Source organism: Cynocephalus volans, chromosome 7 (assembly GCF_027409185.1).
Source record: "Cynocephalus volans isolate mCynVol1 chromosome 7, mCynVol1.pri, whole genome shotgun sequence".
Classification (NCBI taxonomy): Eukaryota; Metazoa; Chordata; class Mammalia; order Dermoptera; family Cynocephalidae; genus Cynocephalus; species Cynocephalus volans.
The window spans coordinates 79407139-79424904 of record NC_084466.1 but is presented as its reverse complement, the minus strand read 5'-3'; the positions used below and the strand labels follow the sequence as shown (position 1 = coordinate 79424904).

General features: G+C 46.8%; 1 protein-coding gene across 1 annotated transcript in view; it reads left to right on the top strand.

Annotated features, from left to right (window-relative positions):
* ALOX5AP (arachidonate 5-lipoxygenase activating protein) overlaps nucleotides 1–15637 on the top strand; it is a 41157-nt gene extending 25520 nt beyond the window's left edge. The window contains exons 5-7 of the mRNA XM_063103466.1: nucleotides 6165–6235; nucleotides 9934–10015; nucleotides 15251–15637. Coding sequence (XP_062959536.1) covers nucleotides 6165–6235; nucleotides 9934–10015; nucleotides 15251–15413 — 316 coding nt within the window. The 3' untranslated portion in view covers nucleotides 15414–15637. The remainder of the gene's footprint in view (nucleotides 1–6164; nucleotides 6236–9933; nucleotides 10016–15250) is intronic.
* The last annotated feature ends 2129 nt before the right edge of the window (nucleotides 15638–17766 follow it).

The window sequence follows — 17766 nt, the reverse complement described above, 5'->3', positions numbered from 1 at the left end:
GCTTGGCTAGCAGCTGCTGACCTGCTTCTCTGCACCTGGCAGGAAGGAGACTCCACATCGTGGATGTAATGAAGGGGCTGGCCTGAAGCTCCTGCCCAGAGCCGACTTTGATGTCCTCAGAGATCTTGCCTAAGAGGAATCATGGCACCCAGAACAAATACGTTTAGAACAGCAAGACCAGTACAGCCAAGTCAGGGACGAGGACTCACCCTGAAGGGTCGGGAGGCTCTGGACCCCCTTCTGGGAGGAGGGTCCCTTTCAGGGGCACCTCTTGCTTCCTGTGAATTAAACTGACTTCAAGGGATCTCAGCTGGACAGGCCTACACCACACTCACCAATGTGCTTTCTCTCCAGTCCTTGACCTTATTTAGGGGTTTTTATTTTTTTCAGTGAGGTGTGGCTGGGGGATTAGAGGGGAATCTTCTTCATTGTAATTTCTTGTCATTGGCCCCTTTGCTTCATCAGCTTCTAAGTTGCTGCACACACTGACCAGACCACTCAGTGACACATGGTAGGGCTGTCAAAGGCTGATCTCCTGGCCCCCACGCTCTCTGGGCCCTCTGCCTTTACAGGGCCTCTGTGGTGGGCCCTCCCCGCCTTCCTCTCCCATCCCCGCCCCACCCCCACCTGCTCTGGGCCCCTCTCCTTCGTGGCAAGCACTTCTGGCCAGGCTATCCAGCAGTGTGATCTCCAGGAAATCCTTTGCTTACAGGGAGATTTCTATTTTAACATCTGGGCCTTAGGTGTATTAATCTCAGAATCCATTTAAGAAGTTTAAAGATGTGATTTAAAACATTTTAGACCTATTTGAAGGAGGGCAGAGAAAATATGCAGGCTGCTGTCCACCTCTCTGTGCTGTTTGCAGGGGGAGATGGAAGAGTATCCCTTGGATGCATCCACAGGCACCAGGGGCAAAGAAGTCATCTGCAGCAGAGGCGAGGTCAAAACCTCTCCCTGATGGAATCTAAAGAGAGCATTACTACCGCTCTACCAGTTTGGGAAGAGAACCTTCCTTTGGCTCAGATCCCTACATTCCCACTGGTTACACTGTGTTCCTGTGGACTCCTCAGCTTGTCCATTTTGGAGAAAGAAGTTGCAGCAGAATTTCAGCGTACCTGGGTAGAAGTTGTTTCTGTTTTGCCTGCAATGAGGAAGAAATGGAGCCAGCCAGTTTCTGCACTTCCCTGAGGGAATGAGACAGCCCTGTTCTCTGTCTCTAGGAAGCCACGGTGATCACACCCGGCCTGCTGGGCACCGGCCTCCAAATTGCAGAAGTGCTGTTTGGTTGGTGGTTGTCCTATGTCATTTGGGAGGGTGGTTTGGAAGTTCTGCAACTGTGTAGGGTTCCAGAGGTGAGAAGGCACAAGAGGAGGGTGGTGAGTGATCGTTGCTCCTTGGGGTCCCCACTCTGTGGGTGCTGCTGCCCAGCTCTCAAAACCTACGTGTCTTTACCCCTTACCCTCCCTGAAAGGGGGAGGGGAAGAATGAGAGAGAGGAAAGAGAGTTGGGGAGAGGTAGAAACTAAGGCGAGAGAGAGGAGCATTTTCTGTAGGATAAAGGTTGCTCAGATGTTGCTGTGGTTCTGTTACAAAAACACTTCTTCCCTGGCCCAATGGCCTGTGTGTGTTGTAAAAAGGGGCTGAAGACCAACGCAGCAGGAGATGCATGCTGGCAAGGGCCAGAGGCACTCGGTCTGTTTGCACCTGCCGGGAAACTACTGGGAAGTGGGGAATGTGTTACTCTAGTAGAAAGTTGTCACCAACGATGGCTTTTGAAGGGTCCCCCAAAAGCACGAAATAGGGGTGCAAAATGACCATGGGGGTTCAGGAAGAAAAGAACATGTGTTTAATCTTGTTATCTAAAAAGTAAGAAGTGAAACTCTACTCATTTTTAATGTACAGATTGATAGTAGTACATGTATATAATTTATACCTAAATATACCTGCCACAGGGTTGCATGATCACAACTTTTAGTCGAAGGGGTGTGGGATCATAAATATTTAGAGACTGTGGCTATAAAGGAAAAATAGCATAAAGGATAAATGATACTGGTGGATTGAAAACTCTGATGCATATTTTTCACCATAAAATATGACGGTTGACTGGTACAGATAGCTCAAGATTGTAGGGCTGTTGATGAACAGACATCCCAGCCAGTTGGGCCATCAGTGCAGACTTGACCTTGATTAATGGTCTGTCCCAGCACTGTCTCCTCCTAGGGCAGAGCCAAGTCAGGGTTTGAGAGCTGAAAGGAATTGGATCTTGACTCTCTGTTCATGTGTATAAAACATAGTTCAACACCCTGTTCCCAGCTGATGAAAACAACTAGAGCAGCCTGGGTCAAAGTTTGGTTTTTGGAGAAAAATCCTCATTACTTGGCCTAAGATCCCTCCTCCTGAGTGCAGGTAAGCACAGGTTACAGAGAGGAGATGGGTCTCTGGAGATGTGTAATCTCCTAAACTGTGTTCCATGAATTACAATTTCATGGCTATTACCAGGTGTTACAGGGAAGAAGTTCTTTTTAGCCAGACTTGTGAGAGCCTTTAATGTGTTAAGGGACACTCTGATTCTTGTTCCTCCAAGAGGAGGACCTCTTACTTTACTACAGACAACCCTCTTCCAGCCAATTCTTTGTTTTTTACAGAGCATTTCAAGGGTTTAGTGTTTCACAACACACATTTTGGGAAACGTCACCCTGATGTCACTTCTCCCCTGCATCTCTCAGCATCCACTCTACACTCACCTACTTTCAAGTAGCATTATTTGAAGGTAATAGGTCTACAATGATCCTATTGATTAGTATTGATACTATTGTTAACAGTTATTAAGGATATTTACTTATTTAAAATTAATCCAAACTAATTAACAGGACATTAAAGTGTTTCTATGTTTTCTCCCCAGAAGTGGAGAAAAATGAGAGGGAAAGTAGCGAGTCCTTTTCTCCATGAAGACGTTGACAGTGCAGCACGTCCGGTTGAGCTAGCGCTGTGAACTGTTGCGGGATCTGCTAAGCAGCTCCTACCTGGCCTCAAGAAATGAGTCAAAATGGGCTTGTCAGTTCTGTTTTGCAGAAAAAAAATGGCACAAAACTCTTCAAAAGAAGACCCAGAATAATAATAATTGATCGGTAGGAGAGACATTTCCTCTAGGGGTTAAGAAGGAAGCCATTGAAACAATAATAGCCACTATTTTTGCATGCTTACTAGGAGTGCTTTGTCTCATTTTATTCTCACAGCACTCTAGGGAGATAATTGCTAATGTCTCCATTCACCTCTTATGGAGGAGCAAGTTGAGGCGCAGTGAGACCAGGAAATGCATCCACATTCACACAGCCAAGAAGTGGCAGCCCTGGTGTTGGACCCAGGCTGGCTTGTGTAAAGACCACACAAGCCACACGTAGGCCCCTGGCAAGAGGCAGCAGTGCCCCTGGCCTGCAGCCTCCCTCTCTCAAGGTGGAGCACGTGTGCTCGGAGCTCTGGATGGAAAATGTGCTGGAAGTCCTGGATGGCGAGGGTGCTGGCTTGAGCCAGAGAGAGGGACAGGGCTCTGGGGATATCCTGGAGATCCAGAGGAAGATCCCATTCTCTTACAGTGGGGAGAATTTTCTTCATCTCTAGACAGACCATGTTTATTAGGAATCAAGGTGACTTGAAATAATAGGCAGGAATGAATGGATGACTGATCCATTGTCAAGTCACTGGACAGTTCTCTCTAATGAGCAAATCCCTCAGACAGTTAAAAGTTTTTTTTCCTTTTGCATCACCCAGACAAAAATTACTATTTAAAAACAATAAACAAACAAAAACTTGAGAGTGAGGAAGAAGCAGCAGAAATCTTCAGTATCAATAGATTTGCAAACTATAAGAGCATCAGATATGATATTCCATCAGACATAGAATATTTTTCAACCGAACTAAAAAAGGAATTTTTTCTATAGTTTTCATGAGCTGGGATATGAATCACGGTTTCTCAGTCCTGAGGCTGCAATTTCATGCCTCTAAGAATGTGTAAGAATAGATGTGACGCAGCTGCTGTGATTGTAACTTTGGGGCCTGATTATTCATGAAATACTTCACTCTGAATGGTAAATTTGTAAGGGCCTCCTGCCCTGTGGAGTTCCTACTGTGTCCACTAGATCAGGGAAAATTTGGGGGATTCAGGGCACCTAGCAAGCTCAGCTCAGTTCTTTCTGTCATGTGCCTGGTTCTTGGTGGTGCTGTATCTCAGGAGAGGATACACAGGTTTTTCACCTAGTACATTCATTGATGTCTCCAATAAAGGATCTTTTGATTGTCAGAGGAGTATGAAGGTCCCCGTGGCTGGGCAGAGACAGCCTGCTCTCTCTGTGTTCTCTGCTGGGTACAGATCAAGGGCTAGCCATTCCAGAGTTCTCAATGGTACCACTGAGGTATCACTGAAAATTGCATCTTAGCATTTTCCTATATGGTTTGAATCATATTATGCCAGTGATTCTCAAACTTTGGCATGCATCAGAATCTCCTGGAGGGCTTCTTAACACTTTTAGTTCCATGAGTCTAAGATATCCACGAACATTTGCATGTCTTACAAGTTGCTGACTGCTGCTGCTGGTCTCCTTGAGAACTGCCACATTAGACCATCAACTCTGCGAGTTTAAGTGGATCTTAGAGCTATTACAGTCTCTTAGCTTTACAGGCAAGGAAACCACGTCCAGAGAGCTTGCTCTGCCAGTGATGAACAGCTGGCCGCAGGCAGGATGAGGACGGAGCCATAGCCGAGGGCCCCTCCTCTGCATGGGCTTGCCCCCCACTGTGTGTCCTGCTATGTCTTATATTGTTTTTAATATAAGTAAATGGGCATATTTATGGTCCTGATCCAGACTATAAACTCCTCATTTATTTTAGTGTAGTCAAAAAGTTAACAGATCCAGCTTTGGAGACAGACTGCCCAGGGTGTGAATCCCAGCTTCTCTACACCCCGGCTGGGTGACCCTGGGCAAGTTATTCAGCTTCTCATCTGAAACATGAGAGTAATTGTGGTAGGCGGAATAATGCCCCCCACCCCCACCCCAACATGGTCACATCGTAATCCAGGAAACTATGAATATGTTATGTTACACGGCAAGGGGATTTCAGATTCAGATTGCTTGCTAACCAGTTGACCTTAAAATAAAGAGACTACTCTGAATTATCTGGGTAGGACACAATGTAATCACAAGGGTCCTTTAAGTGTGGAAGGAGGCAGAAGAGTTTATGTCAGAGTGACTCAAAACAGGAAGATGATATTGGCCATTGCTAGTTTTGAGGTTGGAAGGAGATCCTGAACCAAGGAATGCAGGTGACCTCTAGAAGCTGGAGAAGGCAAAGGGAAGGTTCCTCCCCTGGAGATTCCACAAAGAGTGCAACCTGCAAATACCTTGATTTCAGCCCAGTGAGACCCATTTCAGACTTCTGACCTCCATAACTATGAGATAATAAAATAAATTTGTGTTGTTTGAAGCCACTGAATTTGTGGCCACTTGTTACAGCAGCCAGAGGAAACTCATACAGTCATCATGTGTACTCACAGGAATACAGTAAGTGTAAAGGAGATGATGGGTGTGAAACACCAGCATGGTGCCTGGCATAGACTGAGAGCCTGCAGAGGAGCGAAGATCATGCCCTGCGCACAGCGACCGTGCTAACTTGCTGAGCATCAGCTTTTCTGAATTGACCCTGGTTTCTGTAATGCTTGCAGATTGCCTTTTGTTCTTCGGCAGAGCCGGGCTGATTTGTGTGTCTGACATAAAGGTTCCCTTAGCTGGGCTCTTCTTCCCTGCCACTGTCACCCCGACTGGGGCCACACCCTGCTGTCCGCATTGCTCACTTTTCAATTCCAAGGAGCGTGTTGGCACAGACAGGAACAAGAACCCTGCCAAAGTGAATACATCAAGAAACCAAGTCTCCGATTGGCTTTACCGTAGGAACAGAGTTAATGGATTCTGAACATGTGTTTGCTTTACGCCATTGTCTGTTTCTGAAGTGGTGGCTGGCTGCCACATCTTACTGGGTAGATGTAAGTGGAATTATGAATGGGATCCGTGCCTCGTGCGTGACGGTAATTATTAACTTGGGGCTTCAGGTAATTTTCAGACCACATTGCAGTAACATGTTTTCTAATTGTTTTCCTCTTTATTTACTCTACAGCCAGAACTGTATAGATGCATACCCGACTTTCCTCGTCGTGCTCTGGATTGCGGGGCTACTTTGCAGCCAAGGTAACTCGGGCTTCCCTTGTATGTTCTATAATGTGTAACTCGGCAGGTGCGAAGGGCAGGCTTTTTGTTGAAAAGACTTTGCCTGACCTCTAGCTCCGATCTGTGAAGCCCCGGAGATGGGAGAGCCCACAGGAGGCTGTGTTTCAGGCGTGCTCTGTGCCTGTGCTGAGCAGATGCGATAATGCATTGCTAATGCTTGCTCCCTGGTGGCTGGTTGAGAGCTGCTGCTCTGACAGGGGTGGTTTAAGGCTACGTGTGACTCAGAATTCTTAAGCAGTGTTAGCTCAGATACAAGGGCATTATCAATGAGAGCGCCTGAGGGATCTATTCTGGGACTGCTGTCGCTTGGCTCTTCTGCTAATCAGCCTCCAGTGTGGTGGCCTCCTTCAAGCATGTGTCCGCAGAGCCACGGGTGGGATTCCAGGTCCCCACCTTTTCCTGGGTTATCAGCAGTCCACAGTCTTGACTTCAGCAAGTTGGAAGACCGGATCAACTCCCAGAGTTGACTTAAAATTAGATGGAAACCACAGTCATATTTTTTTAGTCTCCTTTTGAGATTTAGCACTCGACAGGCTTGGCCAGGACAGGCACTGTGTCTGGTGGTGGCTCGGTCTGAACTCGCCAGCTTCTACAGCCCAGCAGTGCACACGCGAAAGGGCCACAGCAATCCTATGATGAACTATTTAGTCCTTGTCATCTTCTCTCCACTCTGTAAAGTACTTAGAATGGATATTATTTCCCCCTTTTACCTTTGAGGACACTTTGGTTCAGGGAGATAAAGCAACTTGTTCAAGGTTACTCAGCTAGTGAGTAACAGAGGCAGGAGCAGGGCCCAGGTCTCTAGGCTCTAAATTCTGATTTTTCACAAGTTTCTTCTTACTTTATTTGTTTATATAATAAACATTGAACAGCTACTGTATGCCAAGCTCTGTGCTTGGACATACAGGGATGAGTAAAACAGAGACGGAGGTGAAGCACACACAATAGGTAAGGTGAGGCACGGAAAAGTGTGTGAATGGACACACTACTGCTGTGAGGGAGAGGTGCCATGAAGGGCAAGAATTAGGGGCCGTGACAGAGAACAGAGGTGAGAGACGGGCAGCAGAAACCACTTCAGGGACACCATGTGGCCTCGTCTGTGCTTAGAAGGCTGTCAGTAAGCTCAGCATTTATTTTCCAATTTCTATCCTGAGTTAAATCAGAAATATGTCTGGCATTGCTTGAAAAATCAAGTCAAACTATGCTCCTACTAGGAGTTATGGTTCTTTTTATGTCTTAGATGATACTTGATCTAGATGAATCTAGAGTTGCTCTAGCTCAATAAATAGAAAGGGGGGTTGAAGGCATTTCAGAGCCTCGGAAATATGCATTTCATGTCAAAATAAGCATTGGCATTGTCAGGGGACAAAAGTGTCAGTAAAGCCTGTTTGATAATCATCATTTCTTATGGATATTGTAGAAATGTTTTAGCTGACAGGAACCCCAGAGATCATTCTAGCCCAAACCCCTTACTTTACAGAGCAGGAGCCCAAGCCCCAGAGGGGCAAATGGCTTGCTCAGACTTGAGAACTGGGTTTGTACCCTGCCGGGGTTCCCACCACAACTCCTTGCATAAAGCAAGAGGCGTGGCCACTTTCCACCCCTGAGCTCTATTAGCTCATGTTCAATTGAGTTCCCATCGAAAGAGAGATGGGCTGGAGGTTAGAGCAGAGCCATCGGATGGGACAAACCAGGGAAAACTGTTCAAGGCAAATAGTGAGTTGTGACTTTCAGAGACTAGGATGAGCCACACAAGCAGTTTCTTTTGTGCCTTGATCTTCTCATTTGTCATACAACAATAGTGTCTGGGGAGACAGGTGGAGTTGTGGGAAGTGACAGACTGGAAGCAAATCCAAGGGTGCTCATTGCTGCTGTGTGACCTTGGGCTGTCACTTGGCTTTTGTAAGCCGTAGTTTCCTCATCGTAAAACAGGACCACTGTCTACCCAGTAGTGTTTCTATGATGATCAGGTGAGATAATGTGCATAAAGCCCCTGGCACAGTGCTCAGTGTATATCAGATTGAGCTGTAAAAACTGCCAGTACCTGACTGTGTATGACCCACCAAAATAGCACTTTCATATGGTTCAACCTAATAACGGAAACTCAGTCAGTGTTATTATTGATGGAGCTGGTGTTGGTGATAAAGTCCTGAAATCAGAATGACCCAATTTCAAATTCCACCTTTCCTTTTGACCACTTGCCTGACTTTTTTCTCATTCATTTGACAAATGTTTTTTGAAAGTCCGTATGCGGCAGGCACTACACTGGGCACAGAGATGATCTAAGAAAAGGCAGCTGTCTACATGGGTCTTTTGGCCCGAACCTAAGTTTCCTCATCTGTCAGATGGTGACAGTAATGTGCTTCTTATCTGGTAGCTGGGAGGACCGGAGACCAAAGCACTCAGAGCGTTGGGGGCAGTGCTCAGCACTTTTATGTGAAAGTGCTCTGTCAGTGGCAGTCAATTTAGTATTTGAATAAAGCGTGGAGTTTCTCAAAGTGCATTTACAGCTATGGCCTTATTTCATCCTCACAGTAATTCCTAATAGGTAGGAAACCTGTAATCAGCCCTTTTCTAGATGCAGAATGAGTTAAGTACTAGCTCTGGACAACACTAGTCCGAGAGGAGCCGGGTTTTCTAAATCCCAGCTCTGAGCATTCAGGACTCCACAGGGTTGTTGAGGTGCAGCTCACGGCTGTTTTACAAATGGCTAAGATGCAAGGGGACTCTCCTTGCTAGGTATCTTTTCTAAACAGTAGTGATTATTCAGGAAACTGAGGCATTGTGTTGTAGGGAAGCCCAGGGTAAAGGGTGTCCTTTTGAGAGAACTAGCCTTAGAACTGAGTTGGGGTTCAAGTCCCGCTTGCTACCCACACCCTTCCCCCCACCCCCCTGCTAACCAGCTGACAGCCTTACACAAGGCCCTCTGAACACCTAAACCCAGGTTCCCACATCTGGGAACAGAAATGTTGATACTCGTTATTTTGAAAGGTTCACATTAGATGACTTATGTGTGTTTTAGTTTGTTTCTATTGCTTATAATAAAATATGCAGAACTGGATTATTTGTAAGAAAACGAAATTTATTGCTTATAGTTTCAGAGGCTGGGAAGTCCAAAGTCCAGGGAACACATCTGGCGAGGGTCTTCTTTGGTGGTGGCTTTACAGCAATGCAGGGATCTCACATGACAGAGAATGGCAGAGAGAGAGAGACTCTCACGTACTGTCCTTTTAAAGCCCTCAGAACCACATCCATGACCATTAAACCATCAACTTAATCACCTCTTCAAGGCCCTGCCTTTCAGTAACCATAATAGGATTTCCCACCCTCTCAACACTGTCACAATGGGGGACAAGTTTCCAATACCTGGAACTTTGGGGGACACAATTTAAACTTCAGCAAGTTTGGGGGGACATTCAATCTGCAGCAGTTGTAAACTATGCCATGATGCTGGTTTAAGGTAATATTATTCTACTAAAGTTCTTGGGGTTCTTCCAGCCCTAGGGTTTCTATCTGAAGTACAGGTAGGCCTGGACCATCAGAACCTGCTAGATTTTGTGACAACGTTGATTGCATCACGACTGTGTTTAAACATGGTGCTAACATAGTGTGTTTTGGTGGCTATGAAACTAACCCAGGTATTTTCATTTCTCCACTAGTTCCTGCCGCCTTTGCTGGACTGATGTACTTGTGTGTGAGACAAAAGTACTTCGTCGGCTATCTAGGAGAGAGAACTCAGAGGTAGGTAACTGGGACTATTGAAGACCCATGGAGTCATTCATGCTTTTTGAGCAGGAGAGTGATAATTCACGACAATGTTCTGACTAGCATTTAAGGCTCTGTAGGATCTCCTTGGGTGGGAGGGGGAGGGCTGACTAGGATCCCTCCTCCTGTCTCCCTGAGCTTTGAGGGCTTTGACAATACAGCTGGTGGACTCCACTAGTTTCCCATTTAACCCCTCCCCCCCGCCACGTGGCGCTGGACTTAAAAAGGGTGCTTCAATGCTGTGCGCTGCATAGTGCTGCAAACACACACCCTCCCCTCCCACCCATCACGTCCGGGGCTGGAGTGACTTTTTATGTCTGGCTTTCCAGGCCTCTTGCAAGTGAAACACTTCATTGTTTGTCTAGAGAAATGAGAACCAAAGCTTGTAGCCTGTGCTAAGTTCTCTTGAGTAACAGATCTTCCGGAGACCAGCAGAAAGAATGTTGAGAAAGTAAGATGCAGTAAGTTGCAACCTGAGACCACAGACAGAGTCACCGCTGTTTGGTTACAGATGCTGCCAGACAGAAGCCCAAGGCAGCGCTCTCCTTTCACCACACTGGCACTGGGGAATCCAGATTTTAGGAAAATAAATTGTGGTCCTTAGAAGAAATGTTCGAGTTACAATCTGCCGCCATTTCCTCGGAGATTGGGATTCCTAATGTACCAATAGCGCTCTGAGAGCCAGGGATACATTCTGGGAGGCCCTGCCTGCCCTTGGCCTCAGAATCCTTTTTAACAGAGTCCTGAGCAGTTGTCATTCATAGAAATGATAGCTACTAGAAGAAATGTTTAATCCTTACCTAGACCAAAATACAGCCTGATAAATGCAAGCCTGAGGGGCTGTATGGTTAAGTCCTAGGAGATTTTCAATTCTGCATTCTAGAAACTGCTTGCTAATATCCTCTTCAGTTGGGGACCCACCTCCTTTGAAGCCCTGCTCTGTCCCTGAGCTGCATCATGCTTAGACTCTGCAGACACTTAATGCCCTTGGGACCTGCCTCAGCAACCGAGGAGGACACTGCTCAGTGAGCTCCTTCCCCCAAAGTTTCTCTCTTGGGCTCCAGAACATCTCTTGCTCTTTTCTAGAAGTTACTTTGGCCCTGCCCACTTCAAAAGTACCAGTGTCATTCTTGGCCCAAGGGGTAGGTAGGACATCACTTAATGTTTCTCCCCTGCCAAAGCTTCTTTCAGGCTGCCCTGCGAGGATTCTGCAGCTTTCCCCTTTACCGTCCTAGAAGTTCATGGCTCTGTGCGGTCTGGTTCATCTGCAGCACAGTCACTTCACAGCAGCTAAGGACGAAACTTAGTTGCCTCTCCATTCATTCTGAGCTACTATCTGGGCTCAATCTCAGTGGCAACTCGTGTCACATTACAAGCCTATTTGCCTTTTGTCATCTACCTTCCCCGGCTGGCACTAGGCTGCTCCCTCTTTCCATCCCGCAGAGTCCTGTCCCCTGGGGGCTCTTGGCATCATGAGGTTCCCAGCTGCATGGTGGTAGAGCAGTGACGGCACCTCTTGAGGCGAGTGGACTCAGGTTCCCGGCTCCCTCTTCCCCTTAGTTGTCTGCTCTTTCCTCATTCACTCGACCTCATCCAGCAAATGCTTATTGGCCACCTGCTTGGTGCCAGGCACTGTGTCAGTTGCTGAGGGAATAACAGTGAACCTGCCAGAGCCCTTTCCCTCAAGGAGACCCACGATATCTCCTACAGTCAGGGCACATTGTGAGACCATCAACTCACCCTGCAGAAATTATAATGGACCTAGTTTTCAAAAGGCAAGAGGACTGATGCCTCGCACTCATTTCTCCCCTGACACATCAATATTTTAGAGTCTCTGGGTTCCTCCAAATGTGGACCATGGTGTTACTGCATCAGAGTCTGAGGATAAACCTGCTTCTTTTGGAAGTCCAGGGTGCAAACATGGATATGAAGGCTGGTGTTTCTAAAAGTGAAACCTGCTAAACAACTGTATCAGAATTGCCTGGGGTGCTTATTAAAAATACACATTCCTGGGCCCCACCCCAGGCGGATGGAATCAGACTCTTTGCCAGGAGAGGCCCAGGAATCTGCATTTCAACACATTCTTCGGGTTATTTTTATACACGCTGGAGTTTGGGAATCACTGAAGGCTGTTCACTGCCTCTTTTCTGAGAATGATTCATTCATTTGCCAAATATTTATGGATGTTCTAATTCATTGGAGATTTATGGGAGAATGGAGACAACATCCGGCTCTCACGGAGCTTACAATTTTTATTTTCTTTAGAAGTCACCAGGTTTAAAGTGACATGTCCTTATTGTAAAGAACAGAATTTTTAAACTGGAAGGGACTGTGAGATTTTCTGTTCCTACCTCATATTTTGGGCACATTAGGAAGTGGGGTGGGAGGTGGTGCTGGTGAGGTGCGTGGGGGGTGACTCGCTCAAGGTCAAAGTGCTGAGCTGGGGCTGGAACTCAGGTCTCTGGACACCTGGGTTCATCATCTCCCACAGCACAGCCCCTCATCCTGGAAGGCTTCAGCACATTCGAGATGGGAATTGTTTAGCGTAAAGCCTCTTTTATGTTCCCGTGTAAGTTTTATGCTGCATGAGGACATGGTTGTTTCAAAACAAATATCCAAGTCCTAGTCTCCAAAGCCTGAAGGAGGCCTCAGAAGGTCAGTGTGGTGCAAAGAGCAGGACTCGGGCCTCACACAGCAGGTCTGAATTCCCACTCTGCCTCTTCCTGTCTGTGTGACCTTAGGCAAATCACTCAACCTCTCTGTTCTATATTTCCCCAGCTGGAAAAGAAGTTAATAATATGTCCGTGATCACAAGGTGGTTGTGAGAATTAAATGAAATGTAATTGATGCTTAATAACTTAATTCTGACCTTCCCCACCCATTTAGAGAGAATTATGTATCAGCTTTTAGAAACAATAAAAAAGACGTCTTATAGTTAGTTCAAGGGCTACTGATTCACCGTGGGCACTGTCTCAGCCGCAGCTCTCCTTTCTGTGCTCTGCCTCATTTCTGGTTCTCTGTGGCTCTGCCTGAGCCCGGGCAGGTTCTTCATCGGCACACGCCATGCCCACCTCCCAGGGCTGTGGCCCCAGCCCCAAGCTGGAGAGACTTAATGACGCACCTGATGAGGTGCCTGCCCCGGGGCTTATGCACACTCGGCCCTGCAGGTGACAGAGCTGTGACTGAGCTCTCACCTTCCACACCCTCCATGTGGCCTGTGAAGAGTTAAAGCACCACAGCTCTGTCTCCTGTGGGGTGATAGGCCTTGAGACCTTTGAAAACTCCCATCTAAGTTCAAGATCACTCCGTTTCATCAGGAGGCACTGCCGTTCCACCTTTCACTATGATTTTGTCTTGGGCATAAAACAGCTTTGCAAATCACTTTTTCCTGTTTCTGTAATGAGCATATGTTGGCTTCATCTATGTGATAAATCTGAGCCACCACCATATTTGACTTTTCAGAATTTAATTTATCCGAACCCTCTATTCTCTGGCTTAAAAAAAAAATCCCTTTCTTGGACTCCTGCATTTTCTTTCCAGTCCCTTTTCCAGCACTAGCAGACAATTCTCTATATTAGTCTTCCAGGGCTGCCATAACACAGTACTGCAGCCTAGGTGGCTGAAATAACAGAAGTTTATTTCTCACAGTCTTAGAGGCTAGAAGTCCAAGATCAAGGTGCTGGCAGGGATGGTTTCTCCCGAGGCCTCTCCCCTTGGCTCGTAGACGGCCGTCTTCTCATTGTATCTTCACATGGTCTCCCCTCTGTGTGTCTGCATCTTAATTTCTTTTTCTTATAATACACCAGCCATATTGGACTAGAGCCCACCCATATGATCTCATTTTACCTTAATTACCTATTTAAAGACTCTATCTCCAAGTACAGTCTCAGCCTGAGGTTCTGAGGGTCAGGACTTCAACATGTGAGTTTTGAGGAATTCACAACACTCTCTTTTACAACCTCCCCACCCCCCTAATAAGGGGATAGAACGTCTCACTTCATGGCATGACTTTGAACAGGAAACCAAGGAGAGAAGGACAAAGTTGGCCAAGGAGCAGGGTGGTGCCAGCTAGCAGCACTTTCTAAGTTTAATGTGTCTGTAAGTCACATAGGGAGCTTGTCCAAATGCAGATGCTGAGTCACCAGATGTGAGAAGGACCTGAGCTTTTCCGTTTCTGACAAGCTCCCAGCAGACGCTGATAATGCTGGTCCACGGACCACACTTAGAGTAGTGAGGAGCTTGATGTTTCACTGCTGAGTGACTTCGACACTCTTCCTGCAGGAAAATTATTAGTTACATTATGAACCTTTGGGGTGTCTTTCAAATAGATAACATTTCTAATATGAAACCTGTGGATGCCAGATTCTGCTCTCTCTATAGCAAGAAACGGGACTCAGCAGCGTAAACTCAGCTGTTCAGTTGAATGGGCTGCTCTGGGTGAGCAGTCCTGAGTGCCAAAGGGTGCCCTGGCCGCATCTTTACTAACACCCTGCACGAGTCATTTGACTGGACTTTGCAAACATGCTAGCACCACTTAAAGGGGCCCAGCCACAGGAGTCACAGGAGGCTTCTACAGAGGAAAGATGGAAGCCAGGGCATTAGGCAGTCACACATCACTGGGGAAATGCCTCCGGACACTGGCTGATAATTTGCCTAAACCACTTAGGATTTAGAGCCTTTGAGAGAACTCAAAAATGTAGAGCCTGTCTTTCATTGCTGTGTGCCCAGCTCTCATTCATGAGAACACAAGTTATTCCCAGACGGCCTCAGGAGAACAGACCAAACCCTCAAATGCCAAAGCACCTTGGAGATTCCACCAGCTTTAGCAGCTCATCTAAACCATCACTTCTAACACAGTCCTGCATTATACACATGGCCACCAGCACGGTTCTTACAGATACTCCTTGACAGGGACAGCCATAGAGAGGGTCTTAATGAGTTGATGGTGTTCCTAATCCTCAGTCAGAATGCTTGATGGCCAGCAGAACCCGCTACCCTCGTGGGTTCTTGGAGCTTGATTTTGAAATATGTTCAATGACTAATAGCAGCTAAGACACTTCCATCCTTCATGAGAAGTCAATGGGTAAATGGAGCATTGTTGAGTAAAAGGGGCTATAATTTAAACCCTATGCACCTAGAAGTGGTAACATTTTTTGCAAAATTGGTGTCATATCTGCTGCTTCTACAATTTTCTCTTGCCTTCTTTTCCAGCACCCCTGGCTACATATTTGGGAAGCGTATCATCCTGTTCCTGTTCCTCATGTCCCTTGCTGGTATATCTAATTATTTCCTCGTCCTCTTTTTCGGAAGTGACTTTGAAAACTACATAAAGGCGGTAACCACCACCATCTCCCCTCTGCTTCTCATCCCCTAGCTGTCTGCTGAGCACAGGGCCGGTGCTCTCACCCAATCAATACCTGCAAGTCACCATAACTCAACCCTTTAAAGTACTCTGCTCCTCTTTAGATAGCTGTAAATCTAATGGCCATCTGGGCCTCACAGCTTGAGCTAAACTTGCTTTTCCAGGAAGAAAATAATTTCGTGTCAGCACCGCCCCTGGAACATGGCATTATGTTACTCAGGTCCGTTCTGTATGTTTCTTGACTTATACTGATCTCTGAAGATGTTTTGTGATCAGAGTTATGTTTTCCTGAAATAAACTGCAGAGACATGTTTTAGGCTGATGGTTGAGTTTTTTGTGAGTATCTCTCTACAGTTGAATGCTAGTTTATTTTCCTCAGCCTAAATGATGATAATAAAAAATACACTATCTGTCCTATGGACAAGTAGACTTAAGGATCTTTTATTGACCGTGCACCCTCCTGCACCCTCCCTCCTCCAAATACTGACCATATCATGCAGTTTACAATGTGCTTTAATTCTCTACAAGAACATAAGATAATGCCAGACCCATTGTAGGTGCCCCCAAATATTGGTTGAGCAAATGAATGAATGAATGAATGAGTTCATGAGTTGCTGGATGGCTATATTTAATGAAATATATGTGTTGAGCCATTTCTCCTGTTGTGGAAATGTTTGTAGTGATCCAGCTACTGTCACAGCAGGTGCCACTTGGCACAAACAGCACAATTTGGAAGATGGGGTGTAGTCAAGAGTCAGGACACCCAACGGAGAAAAGCTAGCTCTTATAGGGGGGTCAAACTCATCAGCACTGAACTCCCAATTAGGGTAACCAGCGGTAGATGAGTCCCCTTATCCCCCAGGTGGGTATCACGGTGATCACAGTCTTAAGCAGGACTTGAAACCTCCTCCAGCTCTCCCCAGCTTGCCCACTTGGGAAGTGGAGCTGATGGAACGTGGAGTCTGGTGAGGTGTGAAGTCTGGATCAGGGTGCCTCATGTGTGATGGTCAAGGCAAGACGGTGTCTCAGTTCAAGGGAAAGGCCCCATGTGGACCTGGCCTCCAGGCCTGTCTGGGGGTCTGGGCTTAAGTCCCTCTTGGGCTTGCACTGCCAGGCTCCTCCAGCAGGAGCTTCTTGGCACCGGTCACTTCAGGACAGCCGCTTCTGCTCTTGGCTCTGTCTAGACAGCAGGGCATTTCTTTTCTTCTTGGTGATAGGAAACACATGGCAAGTTGCAGAGCGGAAGTGGCCCCTAAACCTGCTCATACCTGGGCTTGGTTTGGAGGGCGGTCGGGTGATTGGTCATCCCAATTTGCCCAGGACATAGGGGTTTCCTGGGATGTAGGGCTTTCAGCTTTAAAACTAGGATAGTCCCAGGAAACGAAGATGAATCAGTTACTCGGAGGGTGGACTGGGCCAGAATATGTCCAGTGGAGCCTGGGGACACCTGAGCCCCCAGAGACCATGCTGTCCAACCAGGCCATGGGGACTGCAGTGGGCAGGGAGAGAAGATGATGTGTTGACCATCAGAGGCTCTGTGTGGCGCAGCCTGGGGGAGTGTGCACAGCTGAGAGCATTAAGGAGGGGGCGGAGCATGCTTCCTAATTATGTAGAGGAGGGTGTCAGTTCAGTACTCCTGACTGAGGGATCCCTTCTCTAATTGGAACTGGCTTTGTGTAGTGGTAGACTATCCGTCTTCAGAGTTCTAGACATGTGGCTGGATCCCTGCGCCATCCCACCCTCAGTTCTGTGACTTCTCCCTAAGCCTCAGTTTTTGCATGTGTTAAACTGGGATAATAATAACGCCAAACTCATGGGGTTTGGGGGAGGAATAATGAGGTGAAACAACTGAAAATGTTCAGCGCATATAAGTGCCGACTAAAAGCTAGCTATTGTTACGATCTTATGGTGCTAGTTTTCTATGGCTGCAAAATAAATTCCCATAAACTGGAGCCTCAAAACAACACACATTTATCATCTTACAGTGTCCATGGGTCAGAGGCCCTCAGGGCTTGGCTGGATCATCGGCTCGCTGTCTTACTAGGCTGTGATCAAGATGTCTCGAGGCTTGGATTCTTTTCCAGGCTCGCTGGTCATGAGCAGAATTCAGTTGTAGGACTAAAGCCTACAGCCTTCTGCTCCTAGAAGTCCTTTCCATGACACAGCTTTCTCTTCAGCATGGCAGTTTATGTCTTTAAGGCCTGCAGGAGAGCTTCACTGGTGCTTTTTTTATGACCTTTATACCCGCTTTTAAGGGACTCACCTGATTAGGCCAGGCCCACCCAGGGCAAGCTCTTTTCTGATGAACTTAAAGTCAACTGATCAGGGGCCTTCATTACGGCTGCAAAATCACTTGACCTTTACC